General features: G+C 44.9%; 1 protein-coding gene across 4 annotated transcripts in view; it reads right to left on the minus strand.

The window, feature by feature from the left end:
* LOC109869920 (vesicle transport through interaction with t-SNAREs homolog 1A-like) overlaps positions 1-21,014 on the minus strand; it is a 169,897-nt gene that overhangs the window by 40,610 nt on the left and 108,273 nt on the right. For 2 of the 4 annotated variants that reach the window (XM_031804696.1, XM_031804695.1), the window contains 2 exons: positions 11,215-11,285; positions 8,920-8,981 (listed from right to left, as the gene is read on the minus strand). In XM_031804696.1, coding sequence (XP_031660556.1) covers positions 8,920-8,981; positions 11,215-11,285 — 133 coding nt within the window. Of the gene's footprint in view, positions 1-8,908; positions 8,982-11,214; positions 11,286-21,014 lie in introns of all 4 variants that reach the window. The other 2 variants (XM_031804697.1, XM_031804699.1) reach the window with 1 other exon arrangement.

Consider the following 21,014-nt stretch of genomic DNA (forward strand, 5'->3'; position numbering starts at 1 on the left):
ATAAATTGGGAAAGTGGGGGGGGGGGACTGTACGAAGTCTCCCTGTACCAAGTCTCCCTGTACCAAGTCTCCCTGTACCAAGTCTTTCTGTACCAAGTCTCCCTGTACCAAGTCTCCCTGTACCAAGTCTCCCTGTACCAAGTCTCCCTGTACCAAGTCTCCCTGTACCAAGTCTCCCTGTAGCAAAAATGTAAGGTCAAGTATTGATCCCCTTTTTAGTCACCAGAAACCAATGTGTCCATATACAGTAAGAGGGAGGGGTAGACAAAGACTGATAGAAAGAAGTTAGCCCATTTAACTACAGCGGTTTCATCCTGGCAGCCATTGCACTACGGACGAAGACAGGCTAAAACACCCCAGCACAGAACAACTTGGCATGGCACAGTGATGGCATGTCCTGGCATGGCATTCTGCCCAACCCAACGTGGGTCAGTACGGCTCTAAAACATGGCGACAAACCAGGCCTCTCTTCCACATGCATACCTAGTGTCCACGTCTGCAGTGGCATTCTGCATTCTCTGAGGCAGCTGTTCAAAGGAGCGCAGAGCCAAGATGTAAACACACACACACACAAACACACACACACAGGCAGGGACGACAGCCAGGGGAGGAACAGTGTGATAGGTTCTAATTGCTTCAGAATGCCCAAAATAAGGCCCCCTATTATGGCAAATTGGTTGATAATGGTAGGCTGGGAGGGTGGAAGAGGAGGGGGGTGGCGGATGCGACCCAGGCGAAGGGTAGAGGAGTTTCTCCGTGTCGCCTCATTATTTTCGTCTTGACGGACGCCCACGTTCAACCCCTGGATGAACAGGCCACGCTGAATAAGTTATCACGAGCCACACAAAAGGGAGAGTGGGTCCCGCAAACAACAACGAGAAGCGTCTCTCTCTCTCTCTTTCTTTCGCCTGACGAAAGGATGGTCCCGCCACAGTTTGGGAGCTCACCTGTAATTTCAGCAAAAACAGTAGGTGGAAAAGAAAGGAATGAAGGAAACAGGGAATGAAAGAGAGGAAGTGCAGACGTCTGTGTCTGCACAGATATCCACAGAACATTCCCTCCTTTCCGTTTGATCCGTTTCGTCCTCTGCATACTAGCTCTTCTTTCATTCCTCCAGAAGGCAGGGACAGCATCGAAGACGTTTGAGGAGTGGGGGCGTTTTTTGCACTTCGTACGACAAGGCTTCGAATGAGATCACTGCGTCAACCAGTTTTCGAATGTTTATTTTGTCTCCTTTTTGGTGTTGTCGCTGTTTTGTGTTTTGTCTGGGTCTGGAGAAGCATATGGAAGAAGTCACACCTTCACGCTGTCTTCTTATACAGTGAGGGGAATGAAGGCTTCCCCCCCAGTGGCTCCTCTCAAGAGTTAAGTATTCAAGCCAGTATTCAGACCAGTTCGTCCTAACTGTCACCACAACACGTCAATAGCACTGCCACCAAGCTTCCCTTGCCACCACTCAAAAGTAGTGGCAGAACTTTTGGACGTCTGACGGGCGAATCAGAGGGTGCTGCAGCCCGACTGGCGCTCGACGGCAGATCAAACGGGGCGGGTACCCTTGGAGTGACACCTGGAACTACTTCAAGGGGGGGGGGCGCCACTGATCTCCAGTCAGCTCGTCGGAACGGCCTGTCGATGTCGGAGGGGAAAAGCGCCTCAACCGGAACACAACCAGAGAGGGCGAATAAAACCATCACCTCAATGTCACACGGGGTTGACCTCACGGTGTTAGGAAAAGTACGACAGTAAAAGTCCCTCTTCCAGGGCGGAAAACTAGTTGATTGATAGGATGCTGTGGCTGCACCTGCTCATCGTCTTTAAAAGGTTACATGGCCATGTGCAGCACTAACCTTATCTGGAATTGAAATCAATTGGAAGCATTGCACAGGACTGCAAACTTCGGGCAACTTACAGGCATCTTCCAAGACAATCCAAAAGTAGGGAAATGACAGACTGATACCACATATTTAACGATATCACATATTAGACGGATATCACATTAGAACGATATCAGATATTAGACTGACCACATATTAGACTGACATCACATTAGAACGATATCACATATTAGACTGGAATCACATATTAGCACTGTATATATAGTAAGTCAAATATCTCAACAAAACCTAGAAAACACAAGCAGTATCTGACCCCCATTAAGGCCTAGAGGCATTGCAACTATAGGTGTGGTACAGCTAATGATGCAGAGAAGAGAAAGCCAGAGCTAGTCAGTAAACAGTCGCGTCCCTCAATAGACAAAGGCATTCCTTATATAAAACATGAGCCCATCTTTGCCCTTGTAAACAACCCCGTTCTCTGCAGCCCAGGCTTGTTTGTGTCTTTCTCCTTTCCCCAAAAGCGTCCCATCAGCATTCTCTAACGGGGGAGAGAAAAAGAGAGAGGGAGAGTGAGAAAGAGAGAGAGATAGAAAGAGAGAGAGAGAGAGAGAGAGAGAAAGAGAGATAGGTGGCAGTGCTGCTTGTTTGGCTCGGAGCGGCTGGTAATGAGGCTCAGGCGCACCCTGTCATTGTCCCAGCAGCCAGACACACACGTGTGCGTAAACACACACACACTAGTGGAAACACACACACTAGCGGAAACACACACACGTACCTATCTCGCTAAACTGAATGTACTGTAAAAGAACACACGCAACAACAATAAAAAGCCTTCAAGTACATGGAGAAGCTATTGTTTCTAACACCAAAAGTTTTCTGCCAGCCAGTAGGACCACTTACAACTCCACAAACTCAAAGAGGAACGCTGTGGTGGAATACACAAGTCTGTCCATTTCTCCCGTTTTATTTTTTAAGTGTACTGAGCAGCACTGACTATCTCTGTGCTTGACACTAGCTGGAGCTCCTCCCAGTCTGCCATTGCTTCCATAGCTACACAATCAACGTATTTATGTAGATTGGTGATGAAGCCCCTCTGTACACGGATCTAGTCTAGATAAAGGTCTCCAATCCACAGAGGCCTGCTCTCATAAAGTCTTTCAGCATTGTACACTTGGCACTGAGCTCTAAAACGCTGTCCCTACTGTACCACTGTATCCCCTACTGAATGCTCGTGTACCGCAAACACACACACATACACACTAACAAAAGCCAGCTGCCTTCACCAGCGATGGGTAAGAGGTAGCCAGCTACGGTTCACGCTTTGGTCCTTCACTCGTTTGCCAGGGAAACAGAAGAGTAAAACACGAGAAGTTCACAGAGGGAGCAGATAGGCCGACCCAGAGGGAGGAAAAGCAAACGCCAAAGTGATATCAGCCATGCTGAATAAAATCGAGAGACGAGAGGGAACGGAGTACAAATTATCCGCCGCAACACGGAAGAACAGATCAGAGGCATCCGTTGGGATTGGTCCGCCACTCTCGGGATAGGCGATATGCGCTAGGCTATGGCTATTCCAGCCTGTTTGGCTTGAAGAAATGAGTTCAACTGGAAATATTACCCAATGGAAAACAGGGGGGGAGGGGCATTTTTTTTTTACATGACCTTTGATCAAACATGTTCCTTTAAACTATCGAAACCAAACCTCTTCAGACTCATCAAACGTTGACTTTGTTAGACGTTCGACAGACGGTCATCACGTGGATGTGACTCGTCCTAATGAGCAGGCTAATAAAAAAGTATTGTTGGCCCAAAGACCAAGCTGAGGTGATTCAGATAGTCAGAGTTGGAAGAGATGAACATCAGAATCGTAGAGGACAGGTGAGGTCCAACGGCAGCTCTCATTACAGAGTTGGTCGGGATGCGGAGACGGGAGTAAAGTCTACCCTGGTGTGCTGGACCTGGGACGGCAGTGCGAGTACTCAGGCCCCAGTTTGACCAGAATACTTCGGCGACAGGAATAGGAAATCCATTATATGTCTTCCGCAAAAGATCATTGTGATTTTTCCATAGGTATTATGGCGCACGCCTGGGTGAAAACTCGATAGCAGGTTATCGCCTTCACCCAGCTGAAAATGAAATAGACTGATTGTACTCGTTCTAGTGAGGGATTGTGTGTGTGTGTGTGTACATTAGGCGATGTGTGCAGTTCCTGTGTGTGTGTGTGTGTGTGTGGGAGTGCACGCGAAGATGGAGAAGATGCCTTGCCCCCTCTGCCACTGCTCCACCCAAGCCTCTCTCGCACTCCCCCGACTCTCGCATCTTAACAAGGCTTTTCCTCCGCTCCTCCTCCAAAAAGGCAAACCAAATCAATAAAAGAACAGGAAAAAAAAGGACTAAAGTGGAGGAACGAGAAGAGAGAAGAAGAAAAAAACACACACTGAACTATAATTTGTTCTGTCTTTCAGCTTCAATTACAAAAAATATCAAATATTTTTGTTTGACTTCACAGCAAGACTTCAAGAGGGCCCCCAAGACTTCCTTCCATTTGCATCCAGCCACAGCCCACTGGTGGAGCTGAATTCCATTAATTATATGACCTATATATCACATAGTTAATATTGCAGCACTGGGAAAGAGAGAAACTCAGCCAATACTGGAGGAACGGGTCTAAATTTGGAGATCTTCAGGACATCAGAGCTCCCTTCTCCCAGCGCTTTTCTGAGGCGGCGCTCTTTGATCTCCTTCCCTCCTGACATTGTTTGCAAATGTCACTTTAATGGGACTGGCAAACACGCGAACGAACGCAGCCGCGCTCTTTTCTCTTTCTCCTCTTCTTCTTCTTCTTCTTTCTCTCGAAAGCCCATCGTTGCAACTCCACTTTCCAGTGAATCAAAAAGGGAGAGAGGCCTGTCACCAGCTGCTTTCCTGAAGGGAGCGGGTGTGAACGCGTGAATGTGTGGACAAAATGTCCTAACAACCCAGGGTTTCTTTAACTGTCGTTGCATGTACTAGCAATAATAACAATCGATTTGGACATTTTATTAACAAAACGAGACATACTGTATATACACGTAAGGTTATCCTGGTCAGGATGCATGTAAGCCTGAACAGAATTGTTAGCTCTACCGCAGCACTGGTAGTCCAGTTTGCAGTGTATAAGCCCTGGCTCAAGTGAGCTATAGCCCAGGTTGAGGGCTACTAGTGTAGTATAGCATTCAGTATAATATTAGTATAGAATATTGGCCAGGATGGAGAAAGTTAGCGAATGGGCTAAGGTGCGCTGCTCTTGCACACTGTCGGTCATTGGTGGGTTCTCTGGAGCTGAAGGGAGTTAGCATGCTGGGTCTAGCGTCACCAGGCCAAGTGCTGATCTCTTAATCAGTGTCCAGAGCGACCAGAGCCCTCCTCTGAAGGCTGAGGCCCCTGCCTGCCTCTGCCAGCCCTGCTAACGCCATGAATATGGAGCCCTTCTGCGGCCGGGGCTTGCTTATGTTTTCTGTCTGATATCTCGGCCCCATTCCCATTTCAAAGAGAGGTCCACCCAGGGGTTTGACTTTTTGATCTGCTTGGCGACTGACTCGACCACCTGCATGTGGGATCAGCCGCGAGCGAGAACAAGACCAATCCCTCCTACCCTGCCTCCCTTGCCCTTCACACTGCCTCCCCATCCAGCCCCACCTTCCCAGAACCCTCCAGAACCCCAGCGGTCATAAACTGGGTTTGGAGCTGCATCTTAACTCTCCGACCGCTCTGTTCTGCTGTGTGCTGTGGCTGGGAGGAGATGCTGGACATGATTGCCGCAGCAGCAGGAGTCGGCTCCGTTCCCACCACAGACAGTCCACCTCTGTCGGGCAAAGTCATGGGAGCCATTTTGTGACCGCAGTGTGAGGGCTGTAATGTCAGGGCCCCATGGCACTGAGATAACTGAGGAGAGAGCTGGGGCCTGTGGCTCCTCTAATCAGCCATGGCTTCCACCACCAGCCGATCCTTACACCCCTCAGAGGCCAGTGGTACCACCAACAAAGACCTCAAAACACAGAGACACTACTGCCTACTAGTCAGGTCTTACTGCCAGCATTCCTCTTCCCAAGGTCTAGCACGGGAAGGTTCAGCTTCCTTCTGACAGCTTCCATCTGTCATTGAGGATATACGCAGTGTGATAATATGCAATCCTCTTAATGAATTGATATGATTCCGCAAGTTTATCGATATGACTCGACTGATATGGGTCGATGACTCAATCACGGGTCACTATTCCTGGATACCTCTTAAACACGACATTTGCAGATGTCCTGGCAGCTCGTCATTGAAAAGAACTGCAGCTTACCAGCACCAGTGGCCATTGATAACGGGGAGCGTTCTAATTGTGCACGATCAATTTCATACCGCTTAACTCCTGATGAGTATCATTGACATTACTACTTAAAAAAATAAAATAAAATAAAATATATATATATTAGCATTCAACGTTAATGAGATCACCATGACCATATTAATTAAAACCCTCAGGAGCCCAGATGATTGGATGAATAATTTAAGGGTGTGCTGAGGAAGAAGCCCTCCACCAGCCGACACTAGGCTAAGTAATTGAGGGACTATGACATGCCAGGGCATGTACTGTCGAGGAGGACTAGCATAGGACAGGGTTTAGTCAACTCCAGTCCTGTAGATTCAGGGTTTCATTTCAACCAATTAGTATCGTGGACATTAACTTATTCCGTTAAAGAAATACTATTCGACTGTGTCACTAGACCAACAGCTAACTCAGACGTGTGGATCTTAAAGAGTATTTCTTAGAGAAGTGAGGTTTCTTTCTCAGTTTCATTCAGTTAATTAGCTGCCTTGAACCAAAAGAACAGACCTACTAATGAGTGTATAATTGATGCGCAGCTGGAGTGATACCCAGCATTCATAGTGGCTCTCCTCTCCTCCGGATCAACCAGGAGAAACAGAGAAAGGAGAGGTGGAAAGACCAACGTCTCAACTTAAATCCGCTATGACGTTATCTTACCCTCTCTCTCGCTGAGCAATCCTGTCCTTTTTCACTCACTTTTTAATATCCAAGCAATTTCAGTATTGACACTACATTACACATATTGCATTCAAAGCGTTAAACTGTCAAGAAAAAAAGAAAAAAAAGATTTATTGTCCCATACACCAGATAGGCACAGTGAAATGTTTTTTTTTTAGCAGGGTCAATACGAGGTAAGGCACCCTCAAACAGTTAAGTTAGAAAGAGTATCAGTATTAAAAAGTTGAAAAGGAGAGTAGCACATGAATACCAGAAGCTAATTTGCGCAGCACAGCTGAAGTTGCATAGCAGTAGAGGTTCCCCAACTGGCCTCATTTACATATAACAATATAACTCTTTTGCACACTTCTGGCAAGCTTAAAACACAGCAAGCCGCCTAAATGAAGGTCGCCAACACCAACCCCCCCCCCCCCCCCCCCAAAACAGCCCAACATTTTACATGACTAATAAAAATACAACAATCAAAATGTGTGAAACCTACAGGAGCGGTAGACGGTCTTAATATCAAAACTACACCATGTGACACTTTTGTTTCTTTGTCCCCTTTCCTGGTTATAAATGACTTTTAGAGATGCAAAAAAACGTAAACAAAACCGTACAACCAAAGACTTTCTTTTCTCTAAACGCTAAAGGAAAGAGGAGTAAAAATGCTTGGTATTTGTCAAAAGAAGAATGGGAAGCCCCGTGAAGCAGAAAGCAAGACAGCGGTTGGGAAGAGGTTGGGGGTCCAACCAGCTTTAGAAAGACCTAATAAATCCTGATTTGAGAGTCGGGGCTAACCAGAGAAAGACGCGAGCCTGCGAGCGCTAGGCAGGCGCTCCCGCTCTTAAATGCTACGTTTGATTAAGTCTTCCCATTAGGTGACAGCTGAACTTTAACATTAATATGATAATATTGAAATAAGTGGGTGTTATTTACTTTAGCGCCCGGGTGGAGGCGGTAAGGGGAGGAGGGGCAGCGGGGGAGGACAAGGGAAAGGAGGCAGGATGATGAATGATTTCTGGACAGCTCTGGGTGACACCAGGCGAGCCCAGGCCTCCTCTAATCAGACTTGACAAAATGGAGACCTATGCAGAAATATTGGTTACAGTCGGCGTCACAGCCCTGCCTGGTCTCCTGCTAGCACTCCCACACCGCCCGCGCTGGCCCCTGATTGTCTAAAGCCACTGAAGCATCTATTTCAATTGGCACTTCCTTCCTAGCACAGGGATTTTAAATTTAGCTGGTGTCATTTACATATTACTCTTAATCAAAAAACCACACTGGGAAATAAAAAAAGAAAAAAAAGAGAAAAGAAACAAAACCGTGGCGTCACGGTTCAGGGGTAGGCGCAGAGGCACTTTATAAAATGGAGATGTGACAAGACATTAAGCTGAGTGTGTGTGTGTGCGTGTGTGTGTGAGAGAGGGAGAGAGAGAGAGGGGGGGGGGTATGCTTGTGAGTGAACGGATGTGGGTAAGAGTAAGGAAGAAAGAAAGAAAGAAAGAAGGAGAGAGAGAGAGAGACAGAGAGCGCGAGTTGGCTAGGGGTGGTGGTATGTGTGTTTGTGAAAATGACAGACAATTTTTGAAAATTGCCGGAGTGTACTGCGTACAGCTTGTGTTTTTCTTGTTCTTCGAAAAAGCATCCAGTATTGGTTGTCGGACAGCTTTTATACAGTATCATTCTGCATTAGACTGATGGAACTATACCATAGTTAACCGCAGAAAAGAGTCGTCTACATCACACACAACGTATGGGGACTTCGCATACTGTGCGCTCATAAGACAACAGTCTTCGAACACACGGACATACTTTCCCCACTAGGATTGTGGAGAACCACAGTACAGTATGCATTCGGGATAAATAAGATGTGGGTTTGAGTGCGCATGAGTTTCTGTACGTGCTTTATGACGCATGTACTTGCCACCTGTGTACACCGTATGACTGCCTATTAGGGCCCTTCTCGAGTGCACTTGGGTCTAAATGTGCGGACGTGAACGTGGCTGATGACACAGGTGGAGACATCTGCAGAGAGGTGCGTTAGAATCAAGGTCCCTACCTGCCTCTTACCTTCTCAGCATTCCCGTTAGGATGCGGGAGCTCTTGCCCAGGTTGGCGTCGGTCTCTCTCAGCTAGAAGCAGGGGGGGGGGGGGGGGGAGAAAGGACAGGTGTGACACAGAGACATACACAGTCCATGTAGGAGGTTGAGGGGGTTGAGGGGTGAGTGAGACTGGGGGAGAGTCTCTGGGGAAGAATGTGGGAAATGCAGAATAAAACTGGGATAAAAATGAGACAGAAAAAGATTCAGAGAGACAAACAAAGAACGAGAGAAGGGCCTGTAAAATTGAAAGATAAACATGTACGGTCGAAGGAACACACAGTGACTGAACACATTGTATATAAGGCATTGTGCAGGATTGGAGCCTTCAGGTTCGCTGTGGTTTCGGATTATTCCTACTTTCACATCTACACACTAATGGCACAATCGGATCCATCGGCAAAATGTTACTCTTTTCATTATTGACTGGTTCTGGTCCCCCCCACAACTGCTTGCTTCGTACAAACAACTAAGGGGTCGAGGTAAAAAGCAACATGGAGAGATGTCTTGACCGACGTCCGTGCTGTGTTGTACTGAACAGTACCTACGATGTCCCGTGCGCAATAATGAATATCCTTCAGTATCTCTCTTTTATCTTTCGCTCTCTTTTTGGGGGTCACATTTCTGTTTTTGTTTTCAGCCTCTGTGACACGAGAAGCGTGACGGACACCACCAGTCAAACGTTTGGACACACCGACTCATTCAAGGGTTTTTCTTTACTTGTACTGTTTTCTACATTGTAGAATAATAGTGAAACCATCAACACTATGGAATAACACGTACGGAATCGTGTCGTAACCCAAACAAGTTCTGGTTACTACTCTCCTTTCGTTCGCCCTCTCCACGTGAGGGTTGTTCTGGCATGTTGTTTGGAGGACCGCGCTGGTTGCCAGGCTGAGCAGGCTCAGATGTGGTTCTGGGCGGGTTCGGCTGCTGGCTCTGACACCAGCGCCACAGCCGCCTGATGTCTCTCTCAAACCCCATGGATGGATCGTTCCCCAGAGACTTCCCACTTTTCTCCCAAAATACCACACTCTCTCTCTCTGAATCAATCTCACACTCTTTCCTTCCACTCTGTCTTTCTCTCACTTTCTGAATCAATCTCACACTCTGGCTGTTCTCTCAGTCTTTCTCTCTCTCTCTCTCAGCCATATCAAAGGGCCCATTTATGAGATATAGCTTAAGATTGATGAGGCAATAAGGCAAACAATACATTGTAATGAAGTATTTAAGGAGCTCATATACTGTGAGGATTGGTGACGGGGCCTCAGTGGGTGAAGTTAAAAAAGGACATCTACTTTTGTCCCTAAGTTCAAGGGTCTGCTGTCGACCTCCGTTGATACCAGAAAAAAATCATTTCAATAAACTTTCACACCTGCTTTGACTGTAGGGAAAAGCTATGTCTCCTGCTGTGTGTGTGTGTGTGCGCCACTGCTTGTGAATGCAAGTGTGCGTCTCTGTATTTATGCTTAAACGATGCCCCACAAACGCCTTCATCCTCTGTCTTTTTCATGCGAGAACGACGTTTACCGATCCATCCATCCTGTGTGTCTTCACATCATGTTTTTCTTCTCCCCCCCTCTTTTTTTTTGCCCCACAAACTGTCTTTAAAAGGAAGAGGGGGGCCTGTGCAGGCTCATGGGAAAGAGAAAACGAGGGAGAGAAAGCGAGGGACTATCCTCCTTAGCGGCAGGCAGACCTTTTGAAAGGAGATGTTTGATTTCCTTTGAAATCGCCTGCGAGGCCCACTGCCATGTTGTGATCTTAAAGCATTCTCCGTAGAGGGTGCCGTCAGAGGGCCCCTCCCCGTGCTGGGGCTCTCTCTGCTCTACCTGTCTGTCTGTCTGACTGTCTGTCTGGGGAGGGGGGAAGAGAGGGTCAGAGTCTAAAGCTCTAAGTGTGATAGAGATGAGAGAAGAAGAGGAGAAAGTGAGACAGAGATGCAAGGCCTAATACTCAGTTCTTTATGCAGTCAGTGTGTGTGTGTGTTTGTCCGTCCGTGCATGTGTGTGCGCGCGTTTCTGTGTGTGGATGCTTGTGTGTTCAATTAGACAGTCTTACATCATCTTACATGGGACACACAATGCCTTCATGAGCACAGCGGTGAAGGTGGTGAACGTCCCTAACCAACCACAACGCCTTGTTGTCATCAGCCCTTTGTCCTTGCCTTCAATCCCACTGTCCTTCTAGCGCAGGCCTTTACACACTCGTTAGATTATGAGGGTAGCGGCTCGTGTCCTGCATGTGTGCGCGCAACTGTTCTCACCCGGTCTCTGGATCTCTGGATCTTCTCGCGGTCACTGTGCAAGTTAGCCAGGATCTCTTGGCCCACTTGTTCTGAAAGACAAAAGAGAGGAGAAACACAGTATAGGTAAGCATGGGTACGCTGTGCCTGGGATGCACCCGTCTTCCCTTTGATTCCTAACTGAACCTTTTCTGAGAGAAGTTGAAGCTAAGTGCCTTACTTAAGGACATGACAGCACTAAGCCCCGAACTTGAACCAGTGATTTAAGTCCATTTCTTAAGTGCTCTGCTTCTGTTGCCAAATAGTCTAGTCCACAGCTAAAGCGGATAGGCATTGAGGTGTGCATTAAGACCCACAGTATGTGTGAGGTGTTTGTGTGTGTAAGCTATTGTAGCAGACAGCTGGCTTCAGCTTAACCAGCCCACTAACCTTAGAACATTAGAGAACATTGGGCCAAAAACCCATGTCTGGCCTAGCTAAGCCTTACTTAGCACAGCTAAATTGAGCCTGGATCAACTGTGCAACAGAACTATCAGCTTCGCCACCACTAGCAATGAATCCTAATTTAATGCCATATTCTTAGAATAGATAAGGGCGGCTGTACGTCAGGAAGGCCCGGAAATATTTTTCAGGGCATCTCAGACTGTTCTGGCAATTCGAAGATAGAAACGTCATTGGGAAGAAGGATGTTTGATATTCCTTTTACAGTTGTGTCACAAACCATTTTAGGGGTAATGATGATGAAAGTGGCCATTTTGGGTCCTTTTTAAACCTATACATGCCTCCTGTAAGACCCTATGATCTGTGAACCATAGATGATACAGACAACATCTGGGTGTGACTATACTCCTTATAGTGTGCTTCTAGTGTGCTCTAACATAATGTATGTCTAGATTCTGAAATAGAAATGTTCACAGTCATTTATTCAATGTTAAAAGTGGAAGATATGACCCATTTAATACAGTGCCTTCAGAAAGTATTCACACCCCTTGACCTTTTCAACATTTTGTTGTGTTACAGCCTGAATTCAATTAAATATATATTTTTTCTTTCTCTCCCATTTTTTCTTGTAAACAATACCCCATAATGACAAAGTGAAAATAAGTGGATACATTTTTGCACATTTATTGAAAATTAAATACAGAAATATAATCATTGTTCATACTGTACATTGGAGAAAGACTACCACTGAAGTATTGTGCTCAGTTTCTATTACCTTGTAAATTAAATTCAAATATACACCCCAGAGAAGTTTCTGATGCCCTCCCAATCACCCCGTCCCAATCCTTTGGATAGAGCCCCTCTCCACTCTCACCAATAACCACCATTGAATCTGAGCTATAAAGACATACAAGGAATAACCATTTTTATTTGATTTATTTTACCTTTATTTAACTAGGCAAGTCAGTTAAGAACTAATTCTTATTTTCAATGACGGCTTCAGAACAGTGGGTTAACTGCCTTGTTCAGGGGCAGAACCACAGCTCGGGGATTCAATCTTCCAACCTTTCGGTTACTAGTCCAACTGCCGCACCAAATACTTGACATATCCTAATCTGTCCAGAACTCATTCATATTACAGCAGGTTTGCAAATCACAAAAATACAAAAAAATGACATTGTAGTATAGTTAAATCCTTCCTTCTCTCTCCCAAGCCAAACCCATCCCTCCCTCTTCACCTCCTCGGTTTCTCCCCCCTTTACCCCACCCAAGCTTTCCCCAACCTCCCATCCTTGCCCACCCAAGCTAAGCTTGTCCCAACCTCCCATCCAACCTCCCATCCTTGCCCACCCAAGCTAAGCTTGTCCCAACCTCCCATCCTTGCCCACCCAAGCTAAGCTTGTCCCTACCTCCCATCCAACCTCCCATCCTTGCCCACCCAAGCCAAGCTTGTCCCTACCTCCCATCCAACCTCCCATCCTTGCCCACCCAAGCCAAGCTTGTCCCTACCTCCCATCCTTGCCCACCCAAGCTAAGCTTGTCCCAACCTCCCACCCTTGCCCACCCAAGCCAAGCTTGTCCCTACCTCCCATCCAACCTCCCATCCTTGCCCACCCAAGCCAAGCTTGTCCCTACCTCCCATCCTTGCCCACCCAAGCCAAGCTTGTCCCTACCTCCCATCCTTGCCCACCCAAGCCAAGCTTGTCCCTACCTCCCATCCTTGCCCACCCAAGCCAAGCTTGTCCCTACCTCCCATCCTTGCCCACCCAAGCCAAGCTTATCCAAACCTCCCATCCTTGCCCACCCAAGCCAAGCTTGTCCAAACCTCCCTACCTCTCAGACACACTAAAGGTTTCCGCATGCTTCAGATCGACTGGCGCCTAGCTGAACTCTGCTAGCCGAACCAAATGAGTGTGCTCGCATACTCCCTTAAAAGATCTTTGCTTGAGAAACGAGAGCAAATTGGCAGTGGTACCTTTTGTCCTTTTTGAGACGCCATAGCCAGTATACACTTCCTCAAAATAGTTAGAATTGATCTAATCTGTCATTAATTTGGATTATTTTGCAGAGGAGATCTTAGTCATGCAATTTTACATTAACATGATTGGAGCAGTATTTTTCAATTAAGACATTTGCTTGAAAACGAGTAATCACTCACTGAATGACAACAAAGACTATTGTTATAACCTCAACCCGGCACAGCCAGAAGAAGACTGGCCACCCCTCAGAGCCTGGTTCTTCCTAGGTTCCTACCTTTCTAGGGAGTTTTTCCTAGCCACCGTGCTGCTACATCTGCATTACTTGCTGTCTGGGGTTTTAGACTGGGTTTCTGTATAGCACTTTGTGACATCGGCTGATGTAAAAAGGGCTTTATAAATACATTTGACTGATTGGTCAACAGTAGGGATTCTTCAATCAATCACCAACGAAGGGGCGTAGACTTCGGCTACGAAGTCCAAAACAAACAAAAACGTCAGAAAACAGCATCATAATATATGCACGAACTCTAACGAACTGAATCAGCTGGGAAGCCTTCACACCCATCTATCGACTTACTCATCCATTCCCGCCCAACATATACTGTACCCCATGCATCCACACACCTATTCTCTCCCACCCTCATACACATATTCACCATCCCATTCTCTCGCACGCACACACAGAGACCATTAGCTATGTACACACACGGCCTTCCCCAGAGGGGTAAAGGGGATCACCCTTTACCCATCTCTATCTCCCACTGTTCCATCTTTACTTCCGTCTCTCTCTCACCATGCACACTAAGTTTGTTAAAGTACATTTCTATCTACAGTACCTGACTCTTTCACCTGACCACAGTCACGGTATTGACAGGTATTGAATGCTATTTTCAGTGTCTATGTAGTCCATTGGAATAGGCCACTTCTATCGTTACTTCATAGAGAAGAACAGTTATTTGAGGAATGTAGATTATATTGGGGGGAGGGGGAAAGGATATAGTCTCAATTTACGATAAACTCAGTACTCCTCTATAAAAACAAAGTAGCCTATCGCTGGCCCAGATTCCCACACTGAGGCAAAAAAGGTTGATCAAAGCGGAAAGAAAGTGGGCTCTTCATGGAATAGCAATGTGGGCATTCATTTCCTGATTCCGCTTTGTTCAAGTTTATTTGCTGCTAATCTGTGAATCTTTGAGTGACAGTAGGTTTTTCGAGATTTGCGCAGATTGGAAACGTTGCAAGTTGTCAAAATGAGGGTTTGTAAGTATTGAAAAATTCCTAACTTTTTGTTAATGTAATTCATGAAAGCACACTTTTAAACAAGATAAATGAATGAATAAAACATTTAAAAAACGACTCATCAGCCATTATCGGAATGACCCTTGTATCTGTGGTGCTGCGTTTGTGCCAGTGAGAGTGGGCCGTTGTTGCCCGAGGAGAGAGAGAGAGAGCGACATTTCAGCAGCAGGTTCAAAATAATCACAGGCAGATTAACTAGATCACCAATTGAAAACATAACAAAGCGAGAGAACTGCTACAAGTTAACTATAGCTAACTAAGCATTCATTTTGTTGTTGCCTTTCCACCTGCACTGTAGAGCCTAAATAAATCTGCACCGTCGGAAAGCTGGGATTCCCCGCTATTAAACAATAGCCATGTCATTGTGACAACATTAAACATATTCTAATAGCCTAATTGACACATAACTTAATGCGCATAGATCTCCCCCAAAACATGAATATTTGGGCCTTATATATAAACATGTCTAGTCAGATACCTTGCTTTGAAACAGCCTACCTTATCCATTTGATTTCAGACTTATTGAATGAAGGAATCATTTTATAAAGACAAACGTATTTGGTTGTAATGTTGAAAAAGCCAGTCCTGCACACCTAGGAGCTCTCCAGATCGAGGGTTGACCACATGTTGATAACATGTGCCTAACAGTACAGTTCTATGTGGGGGGCTAAGTGCCTTGATCAAGGGCACAACGGCAGGAGGTGGTAGGTCTACATGGGATCAGACACAGCAGCTTTCCAGGTTTAATAATGCTTACTTTTTCCATGTAGACTATATTAATAGTCATGAACATATGTGTTAAAAGTCATAGAGAAGTCATGGAAAATGTGTATAAACCATTAACAGTGAATAATCAGGTCGTCTCTATAGCATAATGCCATTTGTGAATTTCGGTGAACATAGTCTAATGGACAGTTCCTGCACTTCTTCCATCCATACCCCATAATGCCAAAGTGGAATTTTGTTTATCAAAATGTTGACAAATTAATAAGAAATGTACAACTGAAATGTGTTGAGTAAATATGTATTAAATCACTTTGTTATGGAACGCATAAATAAATTCAGGAGTAAAAAGATTTCTCAATGACTACCTCATCTCTGTACCCCACAATATACAAATACCTATAAGGCCCCTCAGTCGAGCAGTGAATTTGAAACAGAGATTCAAACACAAAGAACAGGGAGTTTAATGGCTGTGATAGGAGATAAATGAGGATGGATCAATAACATTGTAGTTCCTCCACAATACTAACCTAATTGACAGAGTGAACAGAATATAAATATTCCAAAACATGCATCCTGTTTGCAATGAGGCACTAAAGTAAAACAGCAATGTACTTTGTGTTTCAGGCAAATCCAACAAAACACATCACTGAGTACCACTCTTCATATTTTCAAGCATGGTGGTGCCTGCATCATGTTATGGGTATGCTTGTCATCGGCAAGGACTAGGGAGGTTTTTTAGGATAAAAAGAAACGGAATAGAGCTAAGCACAGGCAAAATGCTAGAGGGAAACATGGTTCAGTCTGCTTTCCAACAGACATTGGGAGACAAATGCATCTTTCAGTAGGACAATAACCTACATCACAAGGCCAAATATACACTGCAGTTGTTTACCAAGACGACATTGAATGTTCCTGAGTGGCCTAGTAACAGCTTGAAACTCTATGGCAAGACATGAAAATAGCCATCTATCAATGTTCAAAAACCAACTTGACAGAGCTTGAATAATTTTGAAATGAATAATGTGCATTGAACAATCCAAGTGTGCAAAGCTCTTAAGAGACTTACTCAGAAAAACTCACAGCTGTAATTGCTGCCAAAGGTGTCATTATGGGGTAATCACTCTGTCATTATGGGGTATTGTGTGTCGATGTGCGAGATACATTTATTTGGTATTTATTTTGAATTCAGGCTGTGGAATAAGTAAAATGGTATGAATGCTTTCTAAAGGCACTGTAGGTCTGAAAAGGGCCTAAAATGGCCACTTTATCAAAAACAGTTTGTGATACAAATGTAAAAAGCATATCAAACATCCTTCCTTCCAACTAAATTGCCAGAACAATCTGATACAAAAAAAATATTCCTGTCGTGGAATTGCCCATATATAGAGTGCATTCGGAAAGTATTCAGACCCTTTTCCACATTTTGTTACATTACAGCTTTACTATAAAATGTATTAAATAAATGTTTTTCCTCATCAATCTACACACAATACCCCATAATGACAAAGCGAAACAGGTTTATAGAAATGTTTTCAGATTTATTTAGTATTCAGCCCATTTGCTATGTCCCTCAAAATTGAGCTCAGGTGCATCCAGTTTCCATTGATAATCCTTGAGATGTTTCTACAACTGGATGAGTCCACCTGTGGTAAATTAAATTGATTGGACATAATTTGGAAAGGCACACACTTGTCTATATAAAGTCCCACATTTGACAATGCATGTCAGAGCAAAAACCAAGCAATGAGGTCGAAGGAATCGTCCGTAGAGATCCGAGACAGGATTGTGTCAAGGCACAGATCTGGGGAAGGGTAACAAAACAATTCTGCAGCATTGAAGGTCCCCAAGAACACAGTGGCCTCCATCATTCTTAAATGGTAGAAGTTTGGAACCACCAACATTCTATTTACAGCTGACCGCCTGGGCAATCGGGGGAGAAGAAACCGATGGTCACTCTGACAGAGCTCCAGAGTTCCTCTGTGGAGATGGGAGAACCTTCCAGAAGGACAACCATCTCTGCAGCACTCCACCAATCAGGCCTTTATGGTAGTGGCCAGACGGAAAGCCACTCCTCAGTAAAAGGCACATGACAGTTCATTTGAGTTTGCCAAAAGGCACCCAAAGGACTCATATTGAGAAACATCATTCTCTGGTCTGATGAAACCAAGATTGAACTCTTTGGCCTAAATGCCAAGCTTCACATCTGGAGGAATCCTGGCACCTTCCCTACTGTAAAGCATGGTGGTGGCAGCATCATGCTGTGGGGATGTTTTTCAGCAGCAGGGACTAGTCAGGATCAAGGGAAAAGAGATCCTTGATGAAAACCTGGTCCAGAGCGCTCAGGACATCAGACTGGGGCGAAGGGTCACCTTCCAACAGGAGAACAACCCTAAGCACACAGCCAAGACAATGCAGGAGTGGCTTCGGGACAAGTCTCTGAATGTCCCTGAGTGGCCCAGCCAGAGCCCAGACTTGAACCTGATTGAATATCTCTGGAGAGACCTGAAAATAGCTGTGCAATGACACTCCCCATCCAACCTGACAGCGCTTGAGAGGATCTGCAGGGATGAATGGGAGAAACCCCCCAAATATAGAGTCATACCCAAGAAGACTTGAGGGTGTAATCAATGCAAAATGTGCTTCAAGGGTTAGGAGACTTAGGTAAATGTGCTTCAAGGGTTAGGAGACTTAGGTAAATGTGCTTCAAGGGTTAGGAGACTTAGGTAAATGTGCTTCAAGGGTTAGGAGACTTAGGTAAATGTGCTTCAAGGGTTAGGAGACTTAGGTAAATGTGCTTCAAGGGTTAGGAGACTTAGGTAAATGTGCTTCAAGGGTTAGGAGACTTAGGTAAATGTGCTTCAAGGGTTAGGAGACTTAGGTAAATGTTCTTCAATGTTCTTCAAGGGTTAGGAGACTTAGGTAAATGTTCAAGGGTTAGGAGACTTAGGTAAATGTGCTTCAAGGGTTAGGAGACTTAGGTAAATGTGCTTCAAGGGTTAGGAGACTTAGGTAAATGTGCTTCAAGGGTTAGGAGACTTAGGTAAATGTGCTTCAAGGGTTAGGAGACTTAGGTAAATGTGCTTCAAGGGTTAGGAGACTTAGGTAAATGTGCTTCAAGGGTTAGGAGACTTAGGTAAATGTGCTTCAAGGGTTAGGAGACTTAGGTAAATGTGCTTCAAGGGTTAGGAGACTTAGGTAAATGTGCTTCAAGGGTTAGGAGACTTAGGTAAATGTGATTTTTTTCTTCTTCTAATGTTTAAAAAATAAGTTTTTGCTTCTTCATTAATGGGTATTGTGTGTATGATGACTAAAAAAACGATTTAATCCATTTTCGAATAAGGCTGTAAGGTAACAAAATGTGGAAAATGTCAAAGGGTCTGCATACTTTTCGAATGCACTGTGTATGTTAGGATGAAGTGTGAATTCATGCCAGGAATAATAAGTGTGAAGTTTGATTTCCTCCCTTCTGTAATAAGCAGACAATGAGTTCTCACTGTAGCTCCCTTCAGTAACCACGAGCACAACCGTTCCTTGATTTTAACTGGCGGCTTTATTCTGTAGTTTTAGTCAGAATTATCACCTTCCGTGAGTCAATGAAAAATACAGTTAAGCACACTCTTACAACCTTATCTTACGAGTGACTTATTAGCTTGGTATAACTCTGAAGTGCTTACATACATAACAGTTTAACCGGCGTTATTACGGGTTCAGATTAAACACATGAATAAAGGAAAAAATACCTCATTGGCTGCTTATTACAGAAGGGAGGAATTCAAACTTCACACTTATTATTCCTGGCATGAATTCACACTTCATCCTAACATACACTCTTCAACCTTTATGAACTACACCCGATGACATGAAAACTTAGCTAACGCAGGATTGCCTTCCCTCCAAAAGTGTGTTGCTACAATAAGGATCCCCGTTACAACAGTATTAGCTACGTAGTTCCGCTTGTATTATCATTTCCCCCGCACAGCGGACACATAAACAATTCAAACAAAAGACAACGACATAACCTGTAAGTCTAACTGTCAGTTACACTCTCATAAATACAAGTAGTGATGAAGTCAATCTCTCCCACACTTTGAGCCAAGAGAGAGACATACATATTATTAATGTTAGCTCTCTGTGTACATCCAAGGGCCAGTCGTGCTGCCCTGTTCTGAACCAATTGTAATGTTCCTTTTTGTGGCACCTGACCACACGAATAGTCGTCCAGGTGCGACAAAACTAGGGCCTGTAGGACCTGCCTGTTGTATCAATATGTTTTGACCATGACAGTTTACAATCCTGGGTTATTTATTTTAATTTTAATTTATTTAACCCCAGTTAAGAACAAATTCTTATTTTACAATGACGGCCTACCCCGGTCAAACCCTCCCCTAACCCGGACGACACTGGGCCAATTGTGCGCCGCCCTATGGGACTCCCGATCACAGCCCAGTATCGAACCAGGGTCTGTAGTGACGCTTCTAGCACTGCGATGCAGTGTCTTAGACCTCTGCAACTAAACTGGGCTCTTATATCACTTTAATTCCAGCTCTCACAACAGTATCTCAGGCAGTGCAACTACATCCTGCTACCGGACTCCAATCAGCAGATGCAATATTCATAAAACCGCTTTCTTTGAAATGCTGCTCCTCTATCGTGGATGTAAACACATTAACGCACACTTAGAAAACATTGCCAACAAGGCGCCTGACAAGCTCGTCAGTGGTCACTGTCATTTCCTGGTCACTTGGGTTAGACGGAGAAAAAAAAACACACCAAACAAACAAACCTAAAAATAAAAAAAGATCCCACCGCTGCCACCAACTGTAAGCAGGTACTGCATTAGGGTAAAAAAAATGAGGGCGGGAGAAAAAAAGAGAAGTGAGGAATCTTTGCGCGGATCAAAGACGGCCTTTCAAACACACCAAACAATCCGGCGTAAACAACGCACTGCTGAGTAGATTACACTACACAGGTGCGGCACTCCAAAGAGCCCATGTGCTGCGCTGCCTGTTTAGGGGAAACGCCGCAAAAAAAAAAAGGGCTACATCTGGCAGCTAAACAAGATAGAAAGGAGAGAGCGCAAAAGAGAGGAGGAATAGAAAAAAAACACTGTCGAATGAGTGACGCTTGTACTCCCTTTCCTCTCCCTTCTATTCCACCCATCGCGCGCACAATGTCTCTTTTTGCCTTCATTAATTTCTAATCAGGGACGAGACAGATTGAAGGATACACAGATTAAACAGTGCAGTCAGACAGTCACATGTGACAAATAGGGCAGATTAAAAGACTGAATACAGGTATTAATAACCATAATAATACAAGCACCCCCCCATCCCTCCCCATGTCCCCTCCAAAAAGAACAAGGAATAAACAGGGAAA

Source organism: Oncorhynchus kisutch, linkage group LG25 (genome assembly GCF_002021735.2).
Source record: "Oncorhynchus kisutch isolate 150728-3 linkage group LG25, Okis_V2, whole genome shotgun sequence".
In the NCBI taxonomy this organism is placed as follows: domain Eukaryota; kingdom Metazoa; phylum Chordata; class Actinopteri; order Salmoniformes; family Salmonidae; genus Oncorhynchus; species Oncorhynchus kisutch.